The 27,434-nt window shown below is 43.8% G+C and overlaps 1 protein-coding gene across 1 annotated transcript in view; it reads left to right on the top strand.

The window, feature by feature from the left end:
• The first annotated feature begins 549 nt into the window (after positions 1 to 549).
• The window catches only part of LOC132152541 (E3 ubiquitin-protein ligase TRIM35-like), a 63,536-nt gene continuing 36,651 nt past the window's right edge, over positions 550 to 27,434 (top strand). Inside the window, exons 1-4 of the mRNA XM_059561300.1 lie at positions 550 to 671; positions 906 to 1,136; positions 1,218 to 1,240; positions 1,321 to 1,442. Of these exons, the coding sequence (XP_059417283.1) occupies positions 1,029 to 1,136; positions 1,218 to 1,240; positions 1,321 to 1,442 (253 nt within the window). The 5' untranslated portion in view covers positions 550 to 671; positions 906 to 1,028. The remainder of the gene's footprint in view (positions 672 to 905; positions 1,137 to 1,217; positions 1,241 to 1,320; positions 1,443 to 27,434) is intronic.

A 27,434-nucleotide genomic window follows, 5' to 3' on the forward strand; every position in this document is an offset into this window, starting at 1 on the left:
AGCGCGTCAGCCCCTCACGGACGACTGACGCGCACAAACTAAAGTCCAGGCCTGGTCCTCTCTGGTCCGTCACTGTCGTTGCTCCTGTTTTATATCCCTCCATCTCCTCCGTGGGACTCGAGACCGGTGGGTCGAGCAGGTGTCGCTCATTTCCAATCACTCCACCGGCCTCGCTCCTGTTCCCATTTCTCTCAGCCCCGCCCCACTCGTCACAGCGTGTCCATGGCGCGCCATGACAAAATTTTATGTCTGCCACAGCAAGAGAAGTTGTTGTAATTCAGGCATAAAATGTTCGATCTTCCCCAAACTTCACATGTTCGATAAGAGTCCTGGCCTGAACACTTCTGAAGGCCAATATTCCATTATAATGATAGCGCCACCTGCTGGCAACAGGAATATTGGCACATATATGGAATATACTTTGATATATTCCACTTATATTTATGACTTTAAATGCATATTTCTCACCGTTCACCTTTTAACTAAAGCCACTCCCTACCGGTGAGCCCGGATGTGAGGGCCCGTTCATCGATGCTTGCAGCTTTAATATATATTTGTATTTTGTTCAATTCTAGGAGGAGCTCAATACAGCACTGAAGTCCTTACAGAAGAAACTTCATAACAATGAAAATATTAAAGAAGAGTTTGAGAAAACAGTTCAACACATCAAGGTGAGGAAACAGAGTCAATAGTCATTTTCATTACAGCTGTAGCATCACTAAACACAATTATGATGTGTTATATATCATATAACGATTCCAGTTGATTATTTTTGTAAATGACAAGCAGCAATCTGCTTCTGGATCTGTTATATGTCAGTGTCTGAGTTTCTCTGGGATCTGAATGATGTGATGTGTTGATGTGTGTTGATGGAGATGATTGAAGTGAATGTGATTTGATTTCAGTATCAAGCTGAGCACACAGAGCGTCAGATTAAACAGCAGTTTGAGAAGCTTCATCAGTTTCTCAGAGATGAAGAAGAAGCTACAATCACTGCACTGAGAGAGGAAGAGGAGCAGAAGAAGCAGATGATGAAGGAGAAGCTGGAGGAGATGAACACACACATCTCAGCTCTTTCACACACAATCAAAGACACGGAGGAGATGATGAAAGCCAGTGACGTCTGCTTTCTGAAGGTCTGATTTCAGATCATCCATTGATTGATTGATTGATGATTGATTGAGTTCTTGATGAACAATGGTGTGTTTGTTCTGCAGGAGTTTCCAGTCACGATGGAAAGGTGAGTGATCTGCTGGTGTCTCTGCTCTCTCTGCTTCTGATCCAAAGCCACTGCAGTTCTGATCCTGAATGTTCTTCCAGAGTCCAGATCTCATCACAGCCGGATCCACAGACGCCTTCTGGAGCTTTGATTCATGTGCCGCGTTACTTGGGCAACCTGCCCTTCAGAGTCTGGAAGAAGATGCAGGACATCGTCCAAAACAGTGAGTCTGGAGAAGATCTGTGCTGTTACACACACACTAGAAATGACACATGAGAGGGAATATTGACAGATTTCAGCATTATGTGTGAATAACCAGATGAGCTGCTTCACCAAAATGAGCCCAAAACAAGAGAAGAACAACTTTGGTTCACATGATATTTACAGTTACAGTGATACAGCAGATCTCAGTTCAGTTTGATTGATTGACAAATCTAAAATATTTACTGTAACAAACACTGACAGTGATCAGAGGAGAATGTCTGATGTGTTTGATCAATAGCATTATTGTCAGATTCAGAGTCAATTTCGGCAATGAAGACGAGATGTTGACAAGCTAAAACTAATATATGATCAGGTGCGGCTCATCTATATTCATCCACAACATAAATGGAAAAAAATAATAAATTCTAAATGTGTTCAGCATTCTGCAGCAAATATTTTTTTTTCTTCAGCTCTGTGTCCACATCAGGTCAGTAATTAGTTGGCATGTCTGTTTTTTTGTTGTTGTTTTTTCTATGTGGAGTAGTGGATCAAATTAACAAAGTTTAAATCAAATCAATCAACAAACTTTTGTCCGCATGTGTTCAGAGTTTAGAATATAAAGTTTACAAAATGTTTTTTTATATATTAGTGCTATGACCAAAATCTGCCCCACTTAAATTTACTGTAAGGAGCCGCTACTGTATCTGATAATAAAACCACTGGGATAGACACTAAAACACAAACTATCTGAAACAACGGCCTTAGGACCCGAAGGAGTAACATGACCAGATGTCCCGTTTTTCCCGGGAGTCACAGTTTGTCAAATAACTTAAAGGATAGTGCTCTCTCTCTCTCTCTCTCTCTCTCTCTCTCTCTCTCTCTCTCTCTCTCTCTCTCTCTCTCTCGCTTTGCCTGTCGGGAATGTGGGGTGCATGAGTGTTCCACTTGTGAGAAGAGCAACTGATTTCCTCTTTACTAGCGAAGTTGTTTAGGTTTTTTTCTTTTGTTGTTTTGTTTGTGTTATCTTTGCTAGTTTCTTTGTTTATTGTTATTTTTTGTTTTTTGTTTGCCCTTTTGGGGGGGGGGGGGTGGAGGCGCACCCGAGTGGGTGGGTTTCCTGTCTTTCACTCCTTCACAGAGTAAGGTGTGTGCCTGTTGCCGATGCATCAGTGGAAGATGTACTTGTTGGTGAACAAATTGGATTTGAAAAAAAAATGTTCTGCCTAGCGCATGAATAAGGCAGTTGTGATCTTCATGAAGGAGCAGTGTTTGGTTGGTCGGCTGATTGCGAGTGGAGTCTGGGTAAGTGGCGTTTTTTGTTTCATTTCACGGCTGGTTTCGCTGTCAACATAAGTCACAATTTCGAATGTGCCACCGTTCATACCTAACTGTGAAACTGAGCGAGAACTACTCTGGTTTGGGAAACTTGCTAGTGGAATAAAAATGATTCCGTTAGGTTGTAAGAATCAAGCATTAAAATACGTGCTGTCATTCAGACGCCAAGTTTTTATGTTTTTGGAATCATCATCTTTGGATATTTATTTTCGCGTACAGCATGAAGGAAAGTCCTACATGATTTATGTAAATACTGGCAGTTTAAAATGTTATGAGTGCGGGGATATCGGACATAAGAAAAATGTTTGTCCACATAAGAAGCAAGTTGAAATAAATTAAAATGCTAATGAAATTTAAGTTGTTTTACCAACGGAAGAAGTGCAGAGAATAGAATCAGGGAAAAATCAGCCTGATATGGAAAAAAAAAACGAGGATTTCAACTGTGGTACTGTGCAAGAAAGTGAAAGCAGGTCTATAGTTAGTGAAGTAGTTAAGGAAAACAGTGGAAGACGTGCTGAAGAAGAAAGGTCTAATGCAAACTGTACTTTTGAAATGGAAGAACAAAGAGGTGAAGATCACTCTTCACTCTCACAGATAGAGGAAGAGGAAATTGATCATGGAATTGTCACGTAAAATAACACAAAATCCAATTGCAAGTAAAACAGTTTATTTGCCACAACGCAAACAGCAGGGAACAAGAAAATAGAGCAGGTGAGCTGGTGAACAGGTGAGCTGGTGAATCGGTGAGCTGGAGAGCTGTCTCTGTAACACGGAGACTATGAGGCACTGACCCGAACCAACCAAGAGAATTCTCCTAGGAACAGGCGTGGAAGCACACTGAGCTATCTCCTTGGCAGAGCGCAAGAAGAGTGATCTGAGGACAGAGAGCAAGAACAGCATCGACAAACACAAACAATGATCTGACAACATGCAGTAACAACCACAAGACAGATAAAGACAGGACAGAACCAGCATCAGTTGCAGCCATGCTGATTAGCTCATCAGCCCAATGATTGCCGGAGCAATGCTGAATGAACAATCAGACAGAAACGAGAAAACAGACATGCAGAATGAACACACAGATCTATGAACCGTGACAGTACCCCTCCTCCTAGGAGTGCCTCCTGGCGCTTCCAGAGGAACCTACCTGGCGATTGTAATCATCGATAAGCGAATGATCCAATATGTCCCTAGCGGGAACCCAACTCCTCTCCTCCGGACCGTAACCCTCCCAGTCCACCAAGTACTGAAATCCGCGTCCCCTCCGCCTCGAGTCCAGAATACGTTTTACCGAATAAGTGAGTTCCCCATCTACGAGTCGCGGCGGTGGGGGAACTGGGACAGGTGGATTAATGGGGGCACGAAAAATGGGCTTTAATTTGGAGACATGGAAGACGGGATGAATTCTCCTGTACGCAGGAGGAAGTTTGAGGCGGACTGCCACTGGACTAATAATCTTGGTGACAGTAAACGGGCCGATAAATTTGGGAGCAAGCTTCTTACAGACGGAACGGAGAGGAATATCTTTAGATGAAAGCCACACTTACCAACAACGTAGATGGGTGGCTCAGACCGGTGGCGATCGGCCTGGGCCTTGGTGCGCGCCTCCACCTGGAGGATGTCTGACCATTACTCTGGGGATGAAACCCAGAAGAAAGACTAACAGTCGCCCCTAACAAACGACAAAATTCTTTCCAAAATTTGGAAACAAACTGAGGCCCCCTGTCAGAGACCACGTCTGCCGGGAGGCCATGAATACGAAAGACGTGATCAATGACAGCAACCGCTGTTTCTCTGGCTGAGGGTAATTTGGGCAGAGGAACAAAATGAGTTGCCTTCGAGAACCGGTCCACCACGGTCAAAACTACCGTGTTACCCTGCGATGGCGGGAGTCCCGAAACAAAATCTAGCGAAATGTGGGACCAGGGTCTCGAAGGAACCGACAGCGGCTGAAGGAGTCCAGCAGGGGGTTGATTGGAAACCTTAGAAGTGGCACAGACAGAGCAAGCCAAAACAAAATGACGTATATCCCGGGCCATAGAGTGCCACCAGAACCGCTGTTTGACAAGAAATACTGTACGATTTACCCCTGGATGACAAGCTACTTTGGAACAATGTTCCCAATGGATGACCTCGGACCGTAATTCTTCTGGCACAAATAAACTACTCGGTGGACATCCAGGCGGAGGCGTTACCCCTTCTAAGGCCTTACGGACCTTCGACTCGATCTCCCAAGTCATACCAAATACCACGATGTCATGTGGCGCTATAGACTCGGGAGACAACGGGCGTTCAGATTTATCAAAAATACGGGACAAGGCATCAGGTTTAACGTTCTTAGAACCTGGACGATAAGAAATTGAAAAACGAAAACGACTGAAAAATAAGGCCCACCGAGCTTGCCTAGAATTTAACCTTTTAGCAGAACTGATGTATTCAAGGTTCTTATGGTCAGTCCAGACTATAAAGGGTTCCTCCGAACCCTCCAACCAATGTCGCCATTCTTACAAAGCGAGCTTAACTGCCAGCAACTCTCTATTATCAATGTCATAATTACATTCGGCAGTAGAAAAACGATGAGAATAATATGCGCAAGGGTGAACCTTACCATCCGTGAAAGAACGCTGGGAAAGAGCCGCACCAGTCCCGACCTCTGACGCATCGACCTCCACCACGAACTGACGGAAGGGGTCAGGGGCCACCAGAATGGGAGCTGAAACAAAGCAAATCTTTAATTTGCAGAACGTAGCTTCTGCCATGCTAGACCACCTGAACGTCATCTTGGCGGAGGTCAAGGCAGTCAAAGGGGCGGCTAGCTGGCTGTAATTGCGAATAAAACGCCGGTAAAAATTGGCAAAGCCCAGAAACCTCTGCAGGGCCTTGCGGGAATCTGGGGTTGGCCAATCTACCACAGCCTGAACTTTGTTGGGATCCATGCGTAATCCCTCGGATGATATGATGTACCCTAGAAAAGAAACAGATTGTGCGTGAAAAATGCATTTCTCCGCCTTGACAAAAAGCCCATTCTCTAGCAGCCTCTGAAGCACTACCCTGATGTGCTGAACATGTTCCTGGAGAGAATGAGAAAATATCAAAATGTCATCCAGGTAGACATATATGAACTGATCAACCATGTCTCTCAGCACATCATTGACTAGTGCCTGGAAGACCGCGGGAGCATTAGAGAGCCCAAATGGCATAACAAGATACTCAAAATGCCCCCTGGAGGTATTAAAAGCGGTCTTCCATTCATCCCCATTTCTTATGCGAACCAAATGATAGGCATTGCGAAGATCCAATTTTGTGAAAAAGGAAGCACCCTGCAGACTCTCGAAGGCTGAGGACATCAACGGCAAAGGGTAGGTATTCTTTACCGTGATAATATTCAACCCTCGATAGTCGATACAAGGACGCAGGGAACCATCTTTCTTTTCCACAAAAAAAAATCCCGCACCTGCAGGAGAAGAAGAAGGACGGATGATCTTGGCTGCAAGAGAATCAGAAATATATTTCTCCATGGCCTCCCTCTCCGGTACGGACCTGCCTTTAGGCGGAGAAGTACCTGACAATAAATCTATTGCACAATCCTAAGGACGATGCGGAGGAAGAGAAGCAGCCCGGGACTTACTGAACACTCCCTTCAGGTCAAGATACTCCGCGGGCACGTTTAACAGATCCACATGTTCATCCTGCAACACAGAACAAGACACAGAAGAGCAAGCGGACAACAAACATGATGCATGACAATATTCACTCCAGGATGAGACTGTGCGTAGTTGCCAGTTTATATTGGGGTTGTGTAACACTAGCCAGGGGTGACCCAAAACCACAGGAGCCAAAGGGGAATCAGTCAAATAAAAAGAAATGGTCTCAGTGTGGTTGCCCGAAGTGATAAGACTCACCGACTCATTGGCATGAGTGATGGGTGGAAGCGACTGACCACAGAGGGCACTGACTGAGATAGGTGGACTAAGTGGAACTGCACGAATACCCAGCTTAGACGCTGTCCCACAATCCAAAAAATTATCCACCAGTGCTTTACAAGAGAAAATGTCCCGGCCCCTCCGTATTTGAACCGAGAGCAGAGTTACCGGGGAGGAGGACTTCTGAGTGGTGACTCCGCCCGTCAGTAGCCTCCTTACTGACGAGCTCTGGTTTTTACCGGGCACTGTGCAGCGATGTGACCTGTGGCACCACAGTATAGGCACAGCCCCAGATTCCTACGCCTGTCCTTCTCCTCTCGAGAAAGGTGAGCCCTGCCCACCTGCATGGGTTCTGGATCAAAGCGGTGATCAGTTGTCTTCTCCGCCATGGCTGCAAACTGGTCACGCTGATGTAGTCTGGTGTCCACTCGGATGGCCAGATCGATCAATCCGTCGAGTGAAGTGGGTAATTCCAGGCTGTAAATCTCCTTAATGATCCGGTCGGCCAATCCATGCCTAAACATGTCCCACTGCGCTTCTTGGTTAATCTGTCCGTAACCGACCGATCTCCTTGGCGTAACTCCGCCAATTCCCTTGCCGCCTCCCTACCAGATGCAGCCCGATCAAAAACCTTCCTGAGCTCCTCAGAAAACAATTGGAATGAAGAACAGCAAGTGTGTCCTTGTTCCCACACCGTTGTTCCCCAGAGAGCCGCTCGTCCAGAAAGCAGAGTTATGATAAAAGCCACTTTGGACTCCTCTGTAGGAAAAGACGAAGGCTGGAGAGCAATGTGAAGAGAGCAAGTGGTCAAAAATGAACGACATAACAGGGGCTCACCGGAATAAACAGTTGGAGGCGGTAGACGAGGCTCAATGCGTCGGTTGGTGATATCCACAGGTGGAAACGTCGGAGGATTAAGCGCAGTGGGTTGTTGGGCAGATTCAGGTTTTAACTGTCTGACCTGAGTGGTGAGATCAGAGACCTGCGTGACGAGTGCCTGCACTGCACGACCAGTAGCCATGATTTGCTCCTCTTGCTGTGCAAAACGACTATTGCTACTGGTAAGAATGTCTCTCAGCTCTGCCATACTTGCTGGATCCATCTTGGTCAGATAGTTCTGTCACGTAAAAGAACACAAAATCCAATTGCAAGTAAAACAGTTTATTTGCCACAACGCAAACAGCAGGGAACAAGAAAATAGAGCTGGTGAGCTGGTGAACAGGTGAGCTGGTGAATCGGTGAGCTGGAGAGCTGTCTCTGTAACACGGAGACTATGAGGCACTGACCCGAACCAACCCAGAGAATTCTCCTAGGAACAGGCGTGGAAGCACACTGATCTATCTCCTTGGCAGAGCGCAAGAAGAGTGATCTGAGGAGAGAGAGCAAGACCAGCATCGACAAACACAAACAACGATCTGACAACATGCAGTAACAACCACAAGACAGATAAAGACAGGACAGAACCAGCATCAGGTGCAGCCATGCTGATTAGCTCATCAGCCCAATGATTGCCGGAGCAATGTTGAATGAACAATCAGACAGAAACGAGAAAACAGACATGCAGAATGAACACACAGATCTATGAACCGTGACAGGAATAGAGGAAGAGGAAATTGATCATGGAATAGAGGAAGGTGATGAGGATGATGATATGTCTGACATTTCTGACATTCCTTCTCAGTGTGGGGATGAACAGTTGCATACTGTAAAAGAAATTAATGATTTTCTGGATAAATCTTTTGGCAGAAAGTTTGAAGCAAGAGAGTTCTTTCCAGATGTAAACAAGTTTCTAATTTCTGTAATAAAATTACAGGAATCAGTAGGTTTTGAGGAACTTAGAAGAAGGAAAAGGTTTAGACAGAAGAAAATCGTAACACATTTAAGGAGAGGAAAATGTCCAGCTACAAGATCAATTAAGTTTTAATGTCACAAAGGGTGAATTTTCTCTTCCATCTTAAATTGTCTTCTCCTTTTTTCCCCTCTTTATATGGAGAGCTTAAAAATAGGAACCATTTATATAAATGGAGGGAGGGCAGTTCTATCTAAATATATACAGAAAAAAAACATTAATATTGCTTTTTTTTCAAGAAACTCATAGTGATCAGATAGATGAGATCGATTGGAGAATGTGGTCGGATGGAAATATTTTCTTTAGTCATAGCTCTAATTTAAGTGGAGGTATTGCAATCCTTTTTGGGAAAAATATAAACATGACTGTTGTTTCTACTTGGAAGATTGAAAAAGGTAGGTCTTTAGCTCTTCAGGTAGAGATAATGGGTTTAAGTTTTGTTTTTATTAGTATATATGCCCCAAATAATGGTGCAGAGAATAAGGTTCTTTAGGAAGGTGAATGAATGTTTAAAATATTTTGATACGGGTCAAATTTTGGTTTTAGGTGGTCATTGGAATTGCACCTTAGATTTTACTCTAGATAGGATTGGAGAGGAACCTTGTCCAACTTCAGCTAGTGTTTTAAGAAATATTATTAGGGATTATGATTTAATTGATGTGTGGAGAAAACATCATCCAATGACAAGACAGTATACTTGGGTAAAAGTTGCTAGTGATCACATTAGTTCAGCAATGCTGAATAGGTTTTATATTAGTAGAAGTAAGAATAATAGTGTTAAAAATCTGTTATTTCCCCACATGGTTTTACAGACCACCATTTGTGCTTAATTGAATTAAGTTAAAAAAAAATCTAAAAGTTTTAAAATATATAAAAGCATTTTAATGTTAAGTTATTGCATGATGTAAAATTTTGTGAGAATTTTGTATTATCGTGGAATAAATGGAAAGAAAGAAAAAAATATTATGAAAATATTCTACAATGGTGGGAGGTGGAAAAAACCCAAATAAAAATGTTTTGCCAAGATTATACTGCTCATACTAATATTTTGATTAAAAAGACTTGAGAGAGATATTGAATAATCTTTAAATAAATGTAGCCAACAATAATTTAACAGATGTAAATAGGTTGGAAAAACAAATCTTTAGGAACTCTTCTCCATGAAAAGGCAAAAGGAGCTTTAATTAGAGCTCGATTTTATTTATTAAAGGATATGGATGCTCCTAGTTAATTCTTTTTAATTTAGAAAAAAAAGAGATAGAAAGGAAACAGATGTTACATCTGAAACTTGCTAATGGAACTTGACATCTGATCCAAAGGAAATGAGGATGATTGCAATTAATTTTTATAAGGATTTTTTTGGAGTACAAAAAAAGTGTGATGTTTCAAGTATGGACTTTTTATTTAAAGATATACCAAAATTGAATACTGAACAACAAAAGGAGTTGGACTCTGAGATAATGATAAATGAACTGTCAACAAATATCTGTTGCTAAAGCCCCTGGTATTGATGGACTTCCAGCAGAATTTTAGAAGCATTTTTGGCATGTGATTAACGAAGATATGTTGGAGGTTTTTAAAGTATTTAAAAAAAATGAATGACCAACTAGTTGTAAAAGGGCTGTGCTTTCGTTGTTACCTAAGAAAGGTTATCTTGGTCTTTTAAAAAATTGGAGAACAGTGGCATTGTTATGTACAGACTATAACATCCTTGAAAAGTGTTTTTCAAATAGATAAACAGAAAAAGCCGTATTCGGCGCATATCACTAACGCTGCGGCTGCGGATTTCGCCACCATTTATGATATGGCGAACCATGGCTATGCAGTGATGCCTCCGGTGGAAGAAACTCTCGCCGAACATCTCGTGCCTAATTCGGCCGCGTCATGGAAGTCCCGCCCCCTTCTTCCCTCTAAGGTGTGTCGAGTCACTTCCAACCTCGTTGGGAAATCCTACATGGCCGCCGTCCATGCGGCTGCTTCGCTCCACTCTATGGCAGTCCTTCAGGCCTACCAAACGGACCTCTTAAAGGAACTCGATGGTATCACACCAGAAGGGGATGGTATCACACCAGAGGCCGTGAAGGAGTTACGACGATTTGACGCTACGCGCTACCAAACATACTGCTCGAGCAGTGGGCCGTTCCATGGCTGGTTTGATTACAGTCGAGCGCCACCTCTGGCATAATCTCACCGATATCAAATAAAAAAGACAAGTCTTTTCTTATGGACGCCCCCGTTTCTAAGGACGATTTGTTCGGAGAGGCTGTCACTTTGGTGGTGGAAAAATTTAGAGCAGCGAAAAAGCAATCAGCCGCTTTCCGCCAGCTGATTCCTCGCAGGCCCAGGGGGTTTGAACGCCAGCGGGTGCCCGCGCCTTAACACTCAACCTCCTCTCACCGCCAACGAGTTGCCTCTTGGGAAGAGCCTTCGCCTATGGCGCCCCCTCGTAAGGATTGGGGTCAAAATGTTTTTCCACCGGCTCACCAGCGACAGGTTAAACCTGAGCTCGACGGCTAATGCCTCTCGTTCTCGGGCCCCGAATAGCAGCTCCTTATGTTCTCGCTGCTTGCCAGGGACTGTGCCCTCCACTAGAGAGCACTGTTGGACAGCTTTTGCGCATCCAACCCTCTCACTTCAGTCCCCATACTCAAACACTGACTGTCTCGCCGCTAATAGCGCCTCGAGCAGCATTGGATCGAATTGTCATGCCAAGCGCTCCCTCAGACACTCTGCGCAATTCAGCTTTCGGAATTTGAGGGACGGTTCAAGGGTCTGGCAAAAACGACCCGTTTATGACGGCTCATACAGCCGCCGCTTTTTCGCTAGCGGCAGAGCCCGATGTTCATCCTGTTGGATTAATTCCTGCCATGGACATGTCAGATGGAGTCAGGGTTTTACAGCCGCTTTTTTGTGGTACAAAAAAAAGACGGCGGGTTGCGACCCATTCTGGATTTAAGCCGTTTGAATCTTGCACTCAGGACGAGCAAATTCAAGATGTTAACGATAAAGTCTTTTTTGTCTCAGGTTCAACCAAACGACTGGTTTGTCACGATATTCAGATCATCAAGAGACACAGGAAGTTCCTCAGATTCGCTTTAGAGGGCAAAGTGTATCAGTACCGCGTTCTTCCCCTTGGCTTAGCTCTGGCTCCCCGTACTTTTTCAAAATGCATGGATGCAGCTCTGGCCCCGTTGCGGCTCCAAGGCGTACGCATTTTGAACTACTTAGACGATTGGCTGGTGATAGCACAATTGCAAACTCAAGAACACTCTCATCGGGATCTTGTGCTGAATCATTTAAACAGCCTGGGCTTACGCACGAAGTTCGGCTGGGGATTTGTGCTTTCCGAGAGACTGTCACGACAGATGCGTCTTTGACCGGTTGGGGAGCTGTTTGTCGAGGGCACCCAGCCCACGGAGTGTGGACAACACAACGCAGTTGGCACATAAACAGGTTAGAATTACTGGCAGTTTTTCTAGCTCTCCAGTACTTCTCGAATCTGCTGATCGGCCGTCATGTACTGCTCAGGTCAGACAACACAGCGGTTGTGTCGTATCTGAATCATCAGGGAGGATTACGCTCTCGCCCCCTGTGCAGGCTGGCGAGACATATTCTTCTCTGGTCTCAGAACAAATTTCTGTCGATCCGAGCAATTCATGTCCCTGGACGTTTGAACTTCGGAGTGGATTTGCTATCCAGACCGACTCTGGAGTAGGGGAATGGAGATTGCATCCCCAAATGGTGAACCTCTTATGCCAGATTTTTGGAGAAGCAATAGTGGACTTATTCGTGTCGAACATGACTACGCATTGCCCGCTATGGTTCTCCCTATGCCCGCCATTGCCCCTGGGCTTGGATGCGTTAGCTCACAATTGGCCCAAAACCAGCTTGTATGCTTTTCCCCTGATTCGTTTAATCCCAGCGGTATTATCCAGAATACGGCTGGACAGAGTGGAACAGCTGCTGCTGGTGGCTCCGTGGTGGCACACACAGCCGTGGTTTGCGGACGTGATCAGCCTGTTAGTGGGCTCTCCATGGGAGATTGCCCTCAGACAGGATTTATCACAAGCACAGGGAATGATTTGGCACCCAAGGCCAGATCTATGGAAACTGTGGGCGTGGCCTCTGAGTGGAGTGAGCTAGTATGTCCCGGTCTTTCTGTTGAAACCACCGAGACTATACTGAATTCTAGAAAAGCGTCTACGAGACGCTTATATGCTTTCAAGTGGAAACTGTTTACGACCTGGTGTGGAATTCGTAATACGGATCCAGTTTACTGTCCAGTGGCTTCAGTACTGGGGTTCCTTCAGGACCGTTTTTCTGATGGAGTGACGCCAGCCACTCTAAAAGTTTACGTGGCAGCCATTTCAGCCAATCACGACTATATAGATGGTGCCTCAGTGGGCCTTCATCCGCTGGTTTCTCGTTTTATACAGGGTGCGTGACGGCTGAGGCCTTTCCACCCTGTGCAAGTTCCTTCATGGGATTTATCTATTGTGTTACAAGGTTAGTTTCCGTGTCCAGGGATCGGGCTGTCGGGGCCCCCGCCTTCGACTGCTGCCCGATTCTCTAAACACCGGCCCCTTACAGTCCCTCCTGTAGGTGGTGAGCCCACGGGAAGGCGGCCCCACGTCGCTCCTTCGGGCTGAGCCCGGCCGGACCCCGTGGGGAGAGGCCCGGCCACCAGGCGCTCGCATACGAGCCCCAACCTGCCTGGCTCCAGGGTGGGGCCCCAGCTGCGCCATACCGGGCGACGTCACCGTCCTTTTGGACTCTTCACCACTCTGGAGTTGCCCATGGTGAGAGGCGGCGGGCTGGTGTGGGTCTGCTTATAGCCCCCCAGCTCAGCTGCCATGTGTTGGAGTTTACCCCGGTGAACGAGAGGGTCGCTTCCCTGCGCCTTCGGGTCGGGGATAGGTCTCTCACTGTCGTTTGTGCCTACGGGCCGAACGGCAGTGCAGAGTACCCGGCCTTCTTGGAGTCTCTGGGAGGGGTGCTGGAAAGTGCTCCGACTGGGGACTCCGTCGTTTTACTGGGGGATTTCAACGCCCACGTGGGCAACGACAGTGACACCTGGAGGGGCGTGATTGGGAGGAAAGGCCCCCCTGATCTGAACCCGAGTGGTGTTCAGTTATTGGACTTCTGTGCTAGTTACAGCTTGTCCATAACGAACACCATGTTCAAGCATAAGGGTGTCCATCAGTACACGTGGCACCATGACACCCTAGGCCGTAGGTCGATGATCGACTTTGTGGTCGTTTCATCCGACCTCCGGCCGTATGTCTTGGACACTCGGGTGAAGAGAGGGGCGGAGCTGTCAACTGATCACCACCTGGTGGTGAGTTGGATCCGATGGCGGGGGAGGAAGCTGGACAGACTCGGCAGACCCAAACGTACTGTGAGGGTCTGCTGGGAACGTTTGGCAGAGCCTCCTGTCAGAGAGATCTTCAACTCCCACCTCCGGCAGAGCTTCGACCGGATCCCGAGGGAGGCTGGAGATATTGAGTCCGAGTGGACCATGTTCTCCACCTCCATTGTCGAAGCGGCCGCTCGGAGCTGTGGCCGTAAGGTCTCCGGTGCCTGTCGAGGCGGCAATCCCCGAACCCGGTGGTGGACACCGGAAGTAAGGGATGCCGTCAAGCTGAAGAAGGAGTCCTATTGGGCCTGGTTGGCTTGTGGGACTCCTGAGGCAGCTGATAGGTACCGGCAGGCCAAGCGGACTGCAGCCCGGGTGGTTGTGGAGGCAAAAACTCGGGCCTGGGAGGAGTTCGGTGAGGCCATGGAGAAGGACTATCGGTCAGCCTCGAAGAGATTCTGGCAAACCGTCCGGCGCCTCAGGAGAGGGAAGCAGCGCCCTACCAATGCTGTTTACAGTAGAGGTGGGGAGCTGTTGACCTCAACTGGGGATGTCGTTGGACGGTGGAAGGAATACTTCGAGGATCTCCTCAATCCCGCTGTCACGTCTTCCATTGAGGAAGCAGAGGCTGAGGGCTCAGATGTGGACTCGTCCATCACCCAAGCTGAAGTCACCGAGGTAGTCAAGAAACTCCTCGGTGGCAAGGCACCGGGGGTGGATGAGATCCGCCCTGAGTACCTCAAGTCTCTGGATGTTGTGGGGCTGTCTTGGCTGACACGCCTCTGCAGCATCGCGTGGCAGTCGGGGACGGTGCCTCTGGGATGGCAGACCGGGGTGGTGGTCCCTCTTTTTAAGAAGGGGGACCGGAGGGTGTGTTCCAACTACAGGGGGATCACACTTCTCAGCCTCCCTGGGAAAGTCTATGCCAGGGTACTGGAGAGGAGAATCCGGCCGATAGTAGAACCTCGGATTCAGGAGGAACAGTGTGGTTTTCGTCCAGGCCGTGGAACACTGGACCAGCTCTATACCCTCTACGGGGTGCTGGAGGGTTCATGGGAGTTTGCCCAACCAGTCCACATGTGCTTTGTGGATTTGGAGAAGGCATTCGACTGTGTCCCTCGCGGCGGCCTGTGGAGGGTGCTCCGGGAGTATGGGGTCCGGGGCCCTTTGCTAAGGGCTATCCGGTCCCTGTACGACCGGAGCAGGAGCTTGGTTCGTATTGCCAGCAGTAAGTCAGACTTGTTCACGGTGCGTGTTGGACTCCGGCAGGGCTGCCCTTTGTCGCCGGTTCTGTTCATGATTTTTATGGACAGAATTTCTAGGCGCAGCCAGGGGCCGGAGGGGGTCAGGTTTGGTGACAACACGATTTCGTCTCTGCTCTTTGCGGATGATGTTGTCGTGTTGGCTTCATCAAGCCAGGACCTTCAGCATGCACTGGGACGGTTTGCAGCCGAGTGTGAAGCGGCTGGGATGAGAAACAGCACCTCCAAATCCGAGGCCATGGTCCTCAGTCGGAAAAGGGTGGCTTGCCCACTTCAGGTTGGTGGAGAGTTCCTGCCTCAAGTGGAGGAGTTTAAGTATCTTGGGGTCTTGTTCACGAGTGAGGGAAGGATGGAACGGGAGATTGACAGACGGATCGGTGCAGCTTCTGCAGTAATGCGGTCGATGTACCGGTCTGTCGTGGTGAAGAAAGAGCTGAGCCGCAAGGCGAAGCTCTCGATTTACCGGTCAATCTACGTTCCTACTCTCACCTATGGTCATGAGCTTTGGGTCATGACCGAAAGGACAAGATCCCGGATACAGGCGGCCGAAATGAGCTTTCTCCGCAGGGTGGCTGGGCGATCCCTTAGAGATAGGGTGAGAAGCTCAGTCACCCGGGAGGAGCTCAGAGTAGAGCCGCTGCTCCTCCACATCGAGAGGGGTCAGCTGAGGTGGCTCGGGCATCTGTTCCGGATGCCTCCTGGACGCCTTCCCGGGAAGGTGTTCCGGGCGCGTCCCACTGGGAGGAGACCCCGGGGAAGACCTAGGACACGCTGGAGAGACTATGTCTCCCGGCTGGCCTGGGAACGCCTCGGTGTCCCCCCAGAAGAGCTGGAGGAAGTGTCTAGGGAGAGGGAAGTCTGGGGTTCTCTGCTTAGACTGCTGCCCCCGCGACCCGGCCCCGGATAAGCGGAAGAAGATGGATGGATGGATGGTTACAAGGTTTATCAGGGCATTCGTTTGAGCCCCTGGAAACTATACTGGATAAAATCCTGAAGCTGAAGACAGTTCTTCTTATGGCTTTATCCTCCCTCAAGAGAGTTGGGGATTTACAGGCTCTTTCTGTCTCACCCTCGTGCATGGAATTTGCACTGGGCTCTGTAAAGGTGTTGCGAGCGAGGCCTAATTATGTCCCTAAGGTCGCTTCTAACCCCTTTCGTTTTCAACAAGTGGTCTTAGAAGCTTTATCCCCTGCTGAGGCGGGGTCAGGAGATCCAAGTCTTTGCCCTGTCAGAGCGCTAAAGACTTATGTTGATCGAACAGCCCCATGGCGTGAGTCTGACCTGCTGTTTGTCTGTTTTGGACATAAGAATAAAGGCCATGCTGTCACAAAACAACGCATGTCCCATTGGCTGGTGGAAGCAATATCTTTAGCCTATGAGGCGCGCAGACTCGCTTCGCCCCCAGGAATTAGAGCTAATTCCACGAGAGCAGTGGCTTCTTCACAAGCTTTTCTCAGTAGATCTTCTATGGATGATATCTGTGCTGCGGCAGGTTGGTCCTCAACGAGCACTTTTATCAAGTCTTACAGTCTGGATGTGAGGATGCCTCCTGGCTCCCGGGTTCTCTCCGCTTGAGCAGATGCTTCCTTGGATCCCAGCTATCAGGTACGTCAGGCGTTATGGTATAGCGTTCCCATAAGGTGACATCACCGCAACATCGAAGTGACCTATGAAAGGGAACAGCTCGGTTACGTATGTAACCATGGTTCCCTAAGTAGGGCATCTCGTTCCCTACTCAGGGAACCATGGTTACATACGTAACCGAGATGTTTGAGATGAGCAAAATCTGCGCAGAACTGATCACTGGTGATCAGCACGAGATGCATGCCAGTTAGAAATGTGTCCGAGTTACGTCCGCCTTGCTCTGATGTCATCCTGACGTGTGCCAAAAATCTCTCGCGAGCGCAAGGCACATGTGTTGGATTCTGCAGTCGGGCGCAGTTGCTCTCCACCAACTTAATGCTCATTGGTTAAAACAACTGTGATGTAATGTTCTCTTTTAAAATGTTTGATTTTAAGACTCTAATATCATGTTTTATGTATATATGTTATGTGTGAATATTCCCAAACTATCTGACAGTGCGATGTCTTTGGAGTATGCTATTTAATTTTTATATAAAAAAAATAAATAAATAAAAACACATATGTCTGTATTAAGGAAAAATATATTGATAAACACGTCTTTGGTATGTAATTACATGGGTGTCTTGCTCATTTTATTTATTTTCATATAAAAGCAACAGAACTTGAATTACATCCAGTTTATTAGCAACACTGTGCACGAGAGTGAATCCCGCGATATCCATCTTTGATCTCACAGGTGTAAGATCCACTACGAGAAGAGAGATCTGTCAGGCTTGCCTGCGCTTTGTTCATTCCTCCTCTCACTGCAGCCTCCTACTCTCGTCAACATTTCAGGCGAGGCAAGGCGCATCTCAAACAAGCCTATATACTATGGAGTATGAGGTGTGACTTGTGCAATTTTTGCTACTCACTAAGCAAACTGAGAGAACTAACGTGTGTATGCTCGCCAGCCGTCTGGCCAAAATCCTATAGTATTCAGGCGTCAGACATAAGATATGAGACGTCGACGTCACGGTCACCTGTCGGAGCTGCGCTCAAACTGCGTGGTGGCGTGGCGGCGGCGTAGCAAAGAAAGGATTTTTTTTACTTTACGTCTGGATAACGTACGCGTGGATAAGCGTCTGGATAACGTACGCGTGGATAAACGTCTGGATAACGTACGCGTGGATGAGCCTGGGCAGTTTTGGGACATGCCTAGCTGGGGGAGGACTTCTAATTAAAACAAGGGAATGAATAGAAACCTGCATGGGCCAAGCCTTGCATGTGCCTGGCCCTTGTCCAACAGCTTGTGAATTCTTGGCCCGTGAGTTGAGCATTTTGTTTGATCAAGTTAGCTTTTTCAAACCAACAAGACTTGCCTAAAATAAACAGACATAATAGGCCTACACTTCATGGATTTCACACTATTAATTTAAACATTAAACTTTGGTAAATGAGCACTGTTAGGCGCATATCCAATCGTTTGTGCGGAGAGTGAGCAGCTTGCAGGACATGGAGGAGCCAGCTTGCATTTTTTTTTTTTTTATGACAGTAAAAACATAAAAATATGCACTCACAATATCAACAAAACATTATGCTTTTATGGACTACTTTACTTCTAAAATCGATACTATTAGAGATACAATTGTAACCATTCAGCCGTCAGCTACAGTATCGCATCAGACCGTGCACTATAGACCCCCCGAGGAACAGTTCCACTCATTCTCTACTATAGGAGAGGAAGAATTGTATAAACTTGTTAAATCATCTAAACCAACATCATGTATGTTAGACCCTATACCATCTAAGCTCCTAAAAGAGGTGCTTCCAGAAGTCATTGATCCTCTTCTGACTATTATTAATTCCTCATTGTCATTAGGATATGTCCCCAAAGTTTCAAACTGGCTGTTATTAAGCCTCTCATCAAAAAACCACAACTTGACCCCAAAGAACTAGTTAATTGAATGGTTTAGCACCTCATTATTTGAATGAGCTCCTTTTACATAATAATCCTCTACGTCCGCTACGTTCTCAAAACTCAGGCAATTTGATAATACCTAGAATATCAAAATCAACTGCAGGCGGCAGATCCTTTTCCTATTTGGCTGAATAACCTACCTAACATTGTTCGGGAGGCAGACACACTATTGCAGTTTAAATCTAGATTAAAGACTCATCTCTTTAACCTGGCTTACACATAACATACTAATATGCTTTTAATATCCAAATCCGTTAAAGCTGCAGTCGGTAACTTTTGACGCTCTAGCGGTTAATAAACAGAACTGCTTGCATCGTGTGGAAGAACATTGTAGCCGGAGCTACTTCTCTCTGTTTATGTCTATGAAGAATCACAAAAGTTCCGGGTTACTCCGCCGCGGTACCCCCGAAGCAATGTAAAATAGTCTGAATATAAACACTTATTATAGATGTACCCTAGTGATTCAGGACAGGCTAAAAACACAGATTGGAAAATGGATTCATGGTGTACTCGCTTATTATATACATTTTGTAAATCTTGAACACAAAAAAAGTTACGGACCGCAGCTCTGATTGGTTGTTTTTTACCGGGAGCGGTGAATTTCTGCAAATGACAATAGGACCTCTGGGAGGAGCCAGAGGAGCTTGATTTTTTCACAGATTATCTGTCTCATATTCTACTATCAGGACATAATGACAGGTTTCACAAATACATTTTTACAAAAGTTACCTACTTCAGCTTTAAAGGATTTTTAGGCTGCATTAATTAGGTAAACCAGAACCAGGAACACTTCCCATAACACCCGATGGACTTGCTACATCATTAGAAGAATGGCACCTATGCTAATATTAGTCTGTTTCTCTCTCATTCCGAGGTCACCGTAGCTACCAGATCCAGTCTGTATACAAGATCAGAGGTTCACTGCATTCACCCAGATCCAGTACGTATCCAGACCAGATGGTGGATCAGCATCTAAAAAGGACCTCTACAGCCCTGAAAGACAAAGACAGCGGAGACAAGCACAACTAGAGCCTCAGATACAGATCCCCTGTAAAGACCTTGTCTCAGATGACTACCAGGACAAGACCACAGTAAACAGATGATTCTTCTGCACAATCTGACTTTGCTGCAGCCTGGAATTGAACTGCTGGTTTCGTCTGGTCAGAGGAGAACTGGCCCCCAACTGAGCCTGGTTTCTCCCAAGGTTTTTTTCTCCATTCTGTCACCGATGGAGTTTCGGATCCTTGCCGCTGTCGCCTCTGGCTTGCTTAGTTGGGGACACTTCATCTACAGTGATATCGTTGAGTTGATTGCAAATAAATACACAGACACTATTTAAACTGAACAGAGATGACATCACTGAATTCGATGATGAACTGCCTTTAACTGGCATTTTGCATTATTGACATACTGTTTTCCTAATGAATATTGTTCAGTTGCTTTGACACAATGCATTTTGTTTAAAGCACTATATAAATAAAGGTGACGACTTGACTTTTGTAAAATAAGGAAAACAAACAGGATGCAATTTCTGTCTTCTTGCTCTTGAGCAGGAGCGCTTCACTGACTTGATAAATATACAGTACAGACCAAAAGTTTGGAAACATTACTATTCTTAATGTTTTTGAAAGAAGTTTCTTCTACTCATCAAGCCTGCATCTATTTGATCAAAAATACAGAAAAAAATGTAATATTGTGATATATTATTACAATTTAAAATAATTGTTTTTAAATTTATTATACTTTAAATTATCATTTATTTCTGTGATGCAAAGCTGAATTTTTAGGATCATTATCACATGATCCTTTAGAAATCATTCTAATATGATGATTCATTAAAAAAAAAAGGAAGCTATGTTTTTAAAATATTAATATTTTGTAATAACCATATACACTACTGGTCAGTAATTTGGGGTCAGTAATTTTTCTTTCTTTCTTCTTTTTAAATAAAATCAATACTTTTATTCAGCAAGGATGTGTTAAATTGATAAAAAGTGATAGTAAAGAAAATATATTATTAGAATATATATTATTAGAATATATTTTTTTATTATTTTGAATAAATGCAGTTGTTTTTAACCTTTTATTGATCAAATATATTAGACAGCAGAACTGTTTCCAACACTCATAATAAATCAGAATATTAGAATGATTTCTAAATGATCATGTGATAGACTGATGTTACATGTGACACTGAAGGCTGGAGTAATGATGCTGAAAATTCAGCTGTGCATCACAGGAATAAATTATTTTTTTAAAGTATATTCAAATAGAAAACTACTATTTTAAGTTGTAATAATATTTCACAATATTACTGTTTTTTCTGTATTTTTGATCAAATAAATGCAGGCTTGATGAGCAGAAGAAACTTCTTACAAAATGATTAAAAATAGTAATGTTGTACTGTATCTATAGAATGCTTTTTGCTTTTTAAATTACTATTATAAAGGTCCCGTTTTTCGTGATCCCATCTTTTAAACTTTAGTTAGTGTGTAATGTTGTTGTTAGAGTATAAATAATATCTGTAAAATGCTAAAGCTCAAAGTTCATTGCCAAGCGAGATATTTTATTTAACAGAATTCGCCTACAAACAACGACCCGTTTGGACTACATCCCTCTAGTTCCTGCAGTGATGACGTCACTAAAACAGTTTTTTGACTAACCTCCGCCCACATCAATACACAAAAAGGGGGCGTGGCCTTATTGCGCTCCGACGGAGAAGAGGAAGAGCTGCGTTTGTGTTTGTCGCCGTGTTGTCGAAACGCTGTTATTTTCATCTCGGAGTCCAATCATCTTTGTTTGGGCTTCCAAGGGACACTGTACTTAGAGATTAATGGTTACAATTTATGTTTAACTCGGTTCCCGAAAATTATAATCCACATGTAAAACTATGTGCAGCACATTTTGCTGACGACAGCAAGCTTCATCAATCTCAGTCAGTTTAATGCCGGATTCAAGATTATTCTTGAAAGATGGAGCAGTTCCCTCTTTGTCTGGAGAAGGCGTTGTTTATGGACCACAACCGGTTAGTGTATTTTATTATTTAAGTTGGTGCGTTTAACAGTTTCTGTAATTTATTACACAAAGGGCAACACTGCTTAGCTTTGTTAACTAGATGTTAGGGCTGTGCAAATAAATCGAATGCGATTTTCATGTTCATCTTGTCAGTAAAAACGCTCCTGTGATTATAAGTACATCTCCAGCATGTGCGTTCTTTTACTGTCTATGGCAGTGATTTTCAAACCCTGGGTCGCACTGCGGTCAAGCCAGCCGCCATGTAGAAAAGCACGGTCAATCTAGCCGCCACGTTATTTCCAGGGTTGCGTATAAACTGCGTATTACGGTAATACCGTCAGAGAACTGATCTGAATGCAGTGCTCTTCCAGCGAACGCTACTTTTTTTCCCCAACACACAGTCCATTACTGTCTGATGCTGAATACCAAAATAAAAACCCTCTAATACTCATATTACAAAATAAGAACAATAATATATGCTTGCTGCATCTCTAAATTCGAAAAGCTATAAAAATAAAAGTTCTAGAATGCACAGACTGGTTCCACCTCAGACAGAAAGTACGGTGTCAGATGCATGCTGCTGCATCTCTACTTTCAAAAATCTATAAAAATAAAAGTTATAGATTGCACAGACCATTTTCATCTCAGATTGAGAGTAACCCTTGCCGCAATGTCAGCAGAATGGTTTTTAGGACAGTCTGATGTGGAATTACAAAATAAGAGCCTCCCAAATCTAATAAACAAGCTGCTGCATCTCTACTATCAAAAATATATATTTAAAAAAGTTATAGATTGCACAGGCCACTTTCCCCTCAGATTGAGAGTACACCTTACCACAAAGTCTGCTGCATCGTTTCAGGACTGTCTGATGTGGAATTACAAAATAAGAGCCCCGCCAAATATCATAAATGAGATGCTGCATCACTTAGTGTTGTCAAAAGACCCGGTACTTCGGTACCAAGTCGGTACTAAAAAAATGTAAATGTGACGGTACCAGGTTTCTTTAAGTACCGGTAGTACCGAGGTCCCGTTCAAACCCGGTTCAGCGCTATGATTTCCGCGAAGCAGAAAACGAGGACGAGGACGGAATCTCAAAATCCAGTCATGAAAATGAAACTTTCATTTTAATATGGACAGTCATGGAATTTGTCAAAGTTAGCATAAATGAATCAAATCAAATCTTCATATGGACCAGTATCTGTAAATGTTAAGCCGCAAAAGTTGTTTGAAATATGAATCTGTGTTCTGCTCGTCTCTGTGTGATTTAATGAATGGCAGAGACGTGCGGGTTTGTTTACTACATAGACCGAAGCGCATGACGCTTGCATTAATGTCAGCATCTGGGCTTCAGAGTTCTTTCTCCATCAAGCGATCTGAACTTTTCAGTTCATCTCAATGGACGCACAGCGCACCTGTTTTTGATGCTCTGTAAACTCTGTGTGAAGGCGCACGACTCACTGTCGCTTTACTGATAGCGCTGTTTCTCACACATGCAAAGAGAGAGAGAGAGAGCGAGAGTCTTACCACGCTGAATCGACACGCTATATGTAAACTATATTCTTTGTTGTCTTCTCCTGTCAAAATAATGGAGTTCATATAGAATTATTCATATTTATTTTCTAACAAGCAGAAGACATACCGGTTTCTCTGGTAGTGGGCGGAGCTAATGCGCAAATGGCAATTTCATTGGCTGGTGCTGATCTTGTACCGTCCCTGTTTTGATTTCAGCAAATCAGTTCGACCGAACGCAGACAACGTGATTAATATTTATTTATATATATATTTTTTATCCTTTATTTAACCAGGAGAAGCCCATTGAGATTAAAAATCTCTTTTGCAAGGGAGACCTGGCCAAGATAGGCAGCTGAATTACATCACATCATTACATACGTACAAAGACACACAAAAAACATGAAAATAAAGACAAATAAATTAATAGAAACAGTTTGAAAGCCAATTATGCACTTACAATGAAATCTCAATTAAAAACATTGACATGTGAGGGAGTCCAACTCAAAAGATCTCATTCTTAACTTAAAAACACTCAAAGGAATCAATTTACTAAGTTTTAAGTTGTTCTGCAGCAAATTCCATGTAAAGGGAGCAGAATAAACAAAGGCCTTTTTACCCAGATCAGTACTGACATGTGGGACAGAAAGCAAGACAACAGCCTGAGAACGGAGAGAGTAATGACCAGCACTTTTTTTCATAAGAAGTGAACATAAATAGGATGGAAGCACACCATGAATAGCCTTATATATAAATGTATACCAATGACAAAGCCTCCGTGTGGCCAGAGCAGACCACTCTACAAGACAGTATAGCTCACAGTGGTGGCTGTGAGCTTTACAATTAGTGATAAATCTCAGCGATGCATGATAGGCTGCGTCAATCATTTGAAGGCATTGAGCAGATGAATGCATATATAATATATCACCATAGTCCAGCACAGATAAAAAAGTGGATGCCACTAACCGTTTTTTAACATTAAAAGAAAAACACAGCTTATTCATGAACACAGCAGCTCATCAATCCATAGTGCATTGTATATACATTAGTATGATAGTAGAATTAGTAGTAGTATTATCTTTTAATAATAATTAATATGATCTATTACTATTTTTTTTTACAGAAACCCTCAATGACCAAAAATATCTTAAGCATCACTACCAGTCTTAAGTTCAGTTAAAATGACAAATATGCATTCATTAGGCCTAAAAGTTAATTTTTACATAAAGGCATTGTGCTAGAAATATTACTATTATTTAGGAAAATGTATGTGATACTGCTACTTCTGTTCAAAAAATGTATAAAACTTTATTTTTTAAAGAAATAAATCACAAAATATTTCTTCCATGTTTTTATTCTAATAGCAAATCCCCTTTATTTACCAAAAATAAAATGTTTAAATTTCATAAATTAAAAGACAAATTAAATTTGGGTGAAACTTGTTTACTGTTAATATATAACTTGTTAATTATATAACTTGTAGAAAAACTTTAAAAGCAATTGTAAATAAGTATAAAGAATGGCATTGGTTTTATTTTTAGTGCTAAAAAGTTATTTATTTTTTTAATTAGCACATTTTTATGTTTTGCTTTGGTACCGAAATTGGTACCGAGAACCGTGGATTTTCACTGGTATCGGTACCGAATACTGACATTTTGGTACCGTGACAACACTAGCATCGCTATATTCAAAAATCTATAAAAATTAAAGTTATACATTGCACAGACAACTTTCACCTCAGATTGAGAGTACACCTTACCACAAAGTCTGCTGCATCGTTTCAGGACAGTCTGATGTGTAATTACAAAATAAGAGCCCCCCCCAAATATCATAAATGAAATGCTGCATCTCTACATTCAAACATCTATAAAAAATTAAAGTTATAGATTGCACAGGCCACTTTCACCTCAGATTGAGAGAACACCATCCCACAATGTCAGCTGCATCGTTTCAGAACAGTCTGATGTGGAATTACAAAATAGGAGCCTCCCAAATCTCAAAAATAAGCTGCTGCATCTCTACTTTAAAAAATCTATATTAAAGTTATAGATTGCACAGGCCACTTTCACCTCAGATTGAGAGTACACCTTGCCACAATGTCAGCTGCATCGTTTCAGGACAGTCTGATGTGTAATTACAAAATAAAAGCCACCCAAATCTCAAAAAAAGCTGCTGCATCTCTACTTTCAAAAATTTATATTAAAAAAATGTATAGATTGCACAAGCCACTTTCACCGCAGATTGAGAGTACACTTTGCCACAATGTCAGCTGCATCGTTTCAGGACAGTCCGATGTGTAATTACAAAATAAAAGCCTCCCAAATCTCGAAAAAGCTGCTGCATCTATACTTTCAAAAATGTATATTAAAAAATTTATAGATTGCACAGGCCACTTTCACCTCAGATTGAGAGTACACCTTCCCACAATATCAGCTGCATCGTTGTATACAAATACAAATGGTTAACTGAACCGGACCTGTCATTTAACAATTGGTTGCGTCATAGGCATTTCTTTTATAAATAACTAGTTAAGTTGTCCAAAGTAATTTAACGATACAGCGTTATTCAAACGGACCTTTTCACTGACGTAATGACGCAATCACGTGCACTTGCTAGCCTGTTCCATTTACGTGTTCTCCGAATGCTTAAGAGGAGTCTCGCCTAGCCTCTGAAGGAAGTGACTTGGAAGGACACGTCCTGCCAAGGAAGGATCCTTGACATTGAGAAACACCTACTATCACACTGCCACTTGCCTTCAGAGCATGTGAGGCGGGAGCGAGCGGGGAGCGCGAGCGGGTGGATCTTGGACAGAGCGCAAAGCGGCAATTTCAAAAGGACGGTGGACGGAGCGTCGCATTTCCCGTTCCAATTTCGCTCTGTTCACACCACGAGTCTGAAGCATGCACATTCAAGCCTGACCCTGAATCCAATAGTCTTTCACAGTCATCAACGGTAGACTATTTTCAAGCAAAACTCGGCTCAATAATGGAGTTCAAAAAGTAAAATGAGAATTCAAACAGGTGTAGCCTATCTATATAAGTCACTCCGGAGTAGCCTATAAGGCACATCAGTCAAAAAATGCACCATGAAGAAGAAAAAACATATAGGCCTAGCCTCGCACTGGACTATAAGTCGCATTTTTTTAGAAATGTAAAAAAAAACAAAAAAACAACAATGTTATGGATGGGACAGTTCTCCGTTACGGACGTGAGCGCTCTGACAGCGGCACTAAGGCTGCTTTAAAACTTTCACTGAGACCTCAAACAGAAAGCACAAAGCCTCTCTTTAAATTTAATTTCGTTTTGTATTAATTGTATCGTAATTTTATTTGAGGTTTCATCAACCAATTGTCTGGATTTATTAAGAAGTAAATAGAAAATAGATAACCACGACACGAAGGAGCCGGTGTGAACCTGGAGTTTGTCTCATGAATGAACCGAAACTCAGCGTATAGCCTACTTGCCTCACAGACCCGACACATAGGCTATGTATAAAGCTTGAAATGTCTACTTTTAAACAAAACAATTCAAAACTAAAGAAAACAGACTGCTCTCCCTCCCGTATGAAATGTGCATTTCTCTCAGGCACGTTCACTACTGCGAAGATCACGAGGCAGCATCTTTCTAGCCGACAGACATAAAAAAATTTAAATGTCTTCTGCTATATTTTACAAATTCATAATCATTAATTTTGCCGGTTCGTTGTGACAGCTTTTAGGTGTCCTTAAATGTTACATGAATGCATCAGCACTGAAAACATAGAGATTTTTTTTTCTTTTGGGGGCATTTTGTTTGTGTTCAGACTTTCTCATTTGCCTGCACGAGGACGCTGTTATTAATAAAATTGCGAGTAGGCCTACACATTCTGGAGTTTGGATTCTGAAGCAGACTTTCCCACTTTGAAACCATTTGCACAGAAAGTGATGTCTTTCTTCATGAGCACATACACTTGTGAGTCAACATTTTCGACCATGTACACTATCCAGAGGAAACAGAGAAACCGACTGACCCATGCTCATCTTGAATGTCTCACTGTGATTGCAACAACAAACTACAAATACAACATGAAGAAAGTCAAGAACATGCATGCCAGCTTTCGCTCATCCCACTATTAAAGTAAATCTGGTCTTAAACGAAATGGGATGTCCAATTTATATGTAGAAATGCACATTTGCAAAGGTGACTTATGTTGTCGTAAAAGTGGCTCGCCTTTTGATTTGCT

Source organism: Carassius carassius, chromosome 11 (assembly GCF_963082965.1).
Source record: "Carassius carassius chromosome 11, fCarCar2.1, whole genome shotgun sequence".
NCBI classification, from domain to species: Eukaryota; Metazoa; Chordata; class Actinopteri; order Cypriniformes; family Cyprinidae; genus Carassius; species Carassius carassius.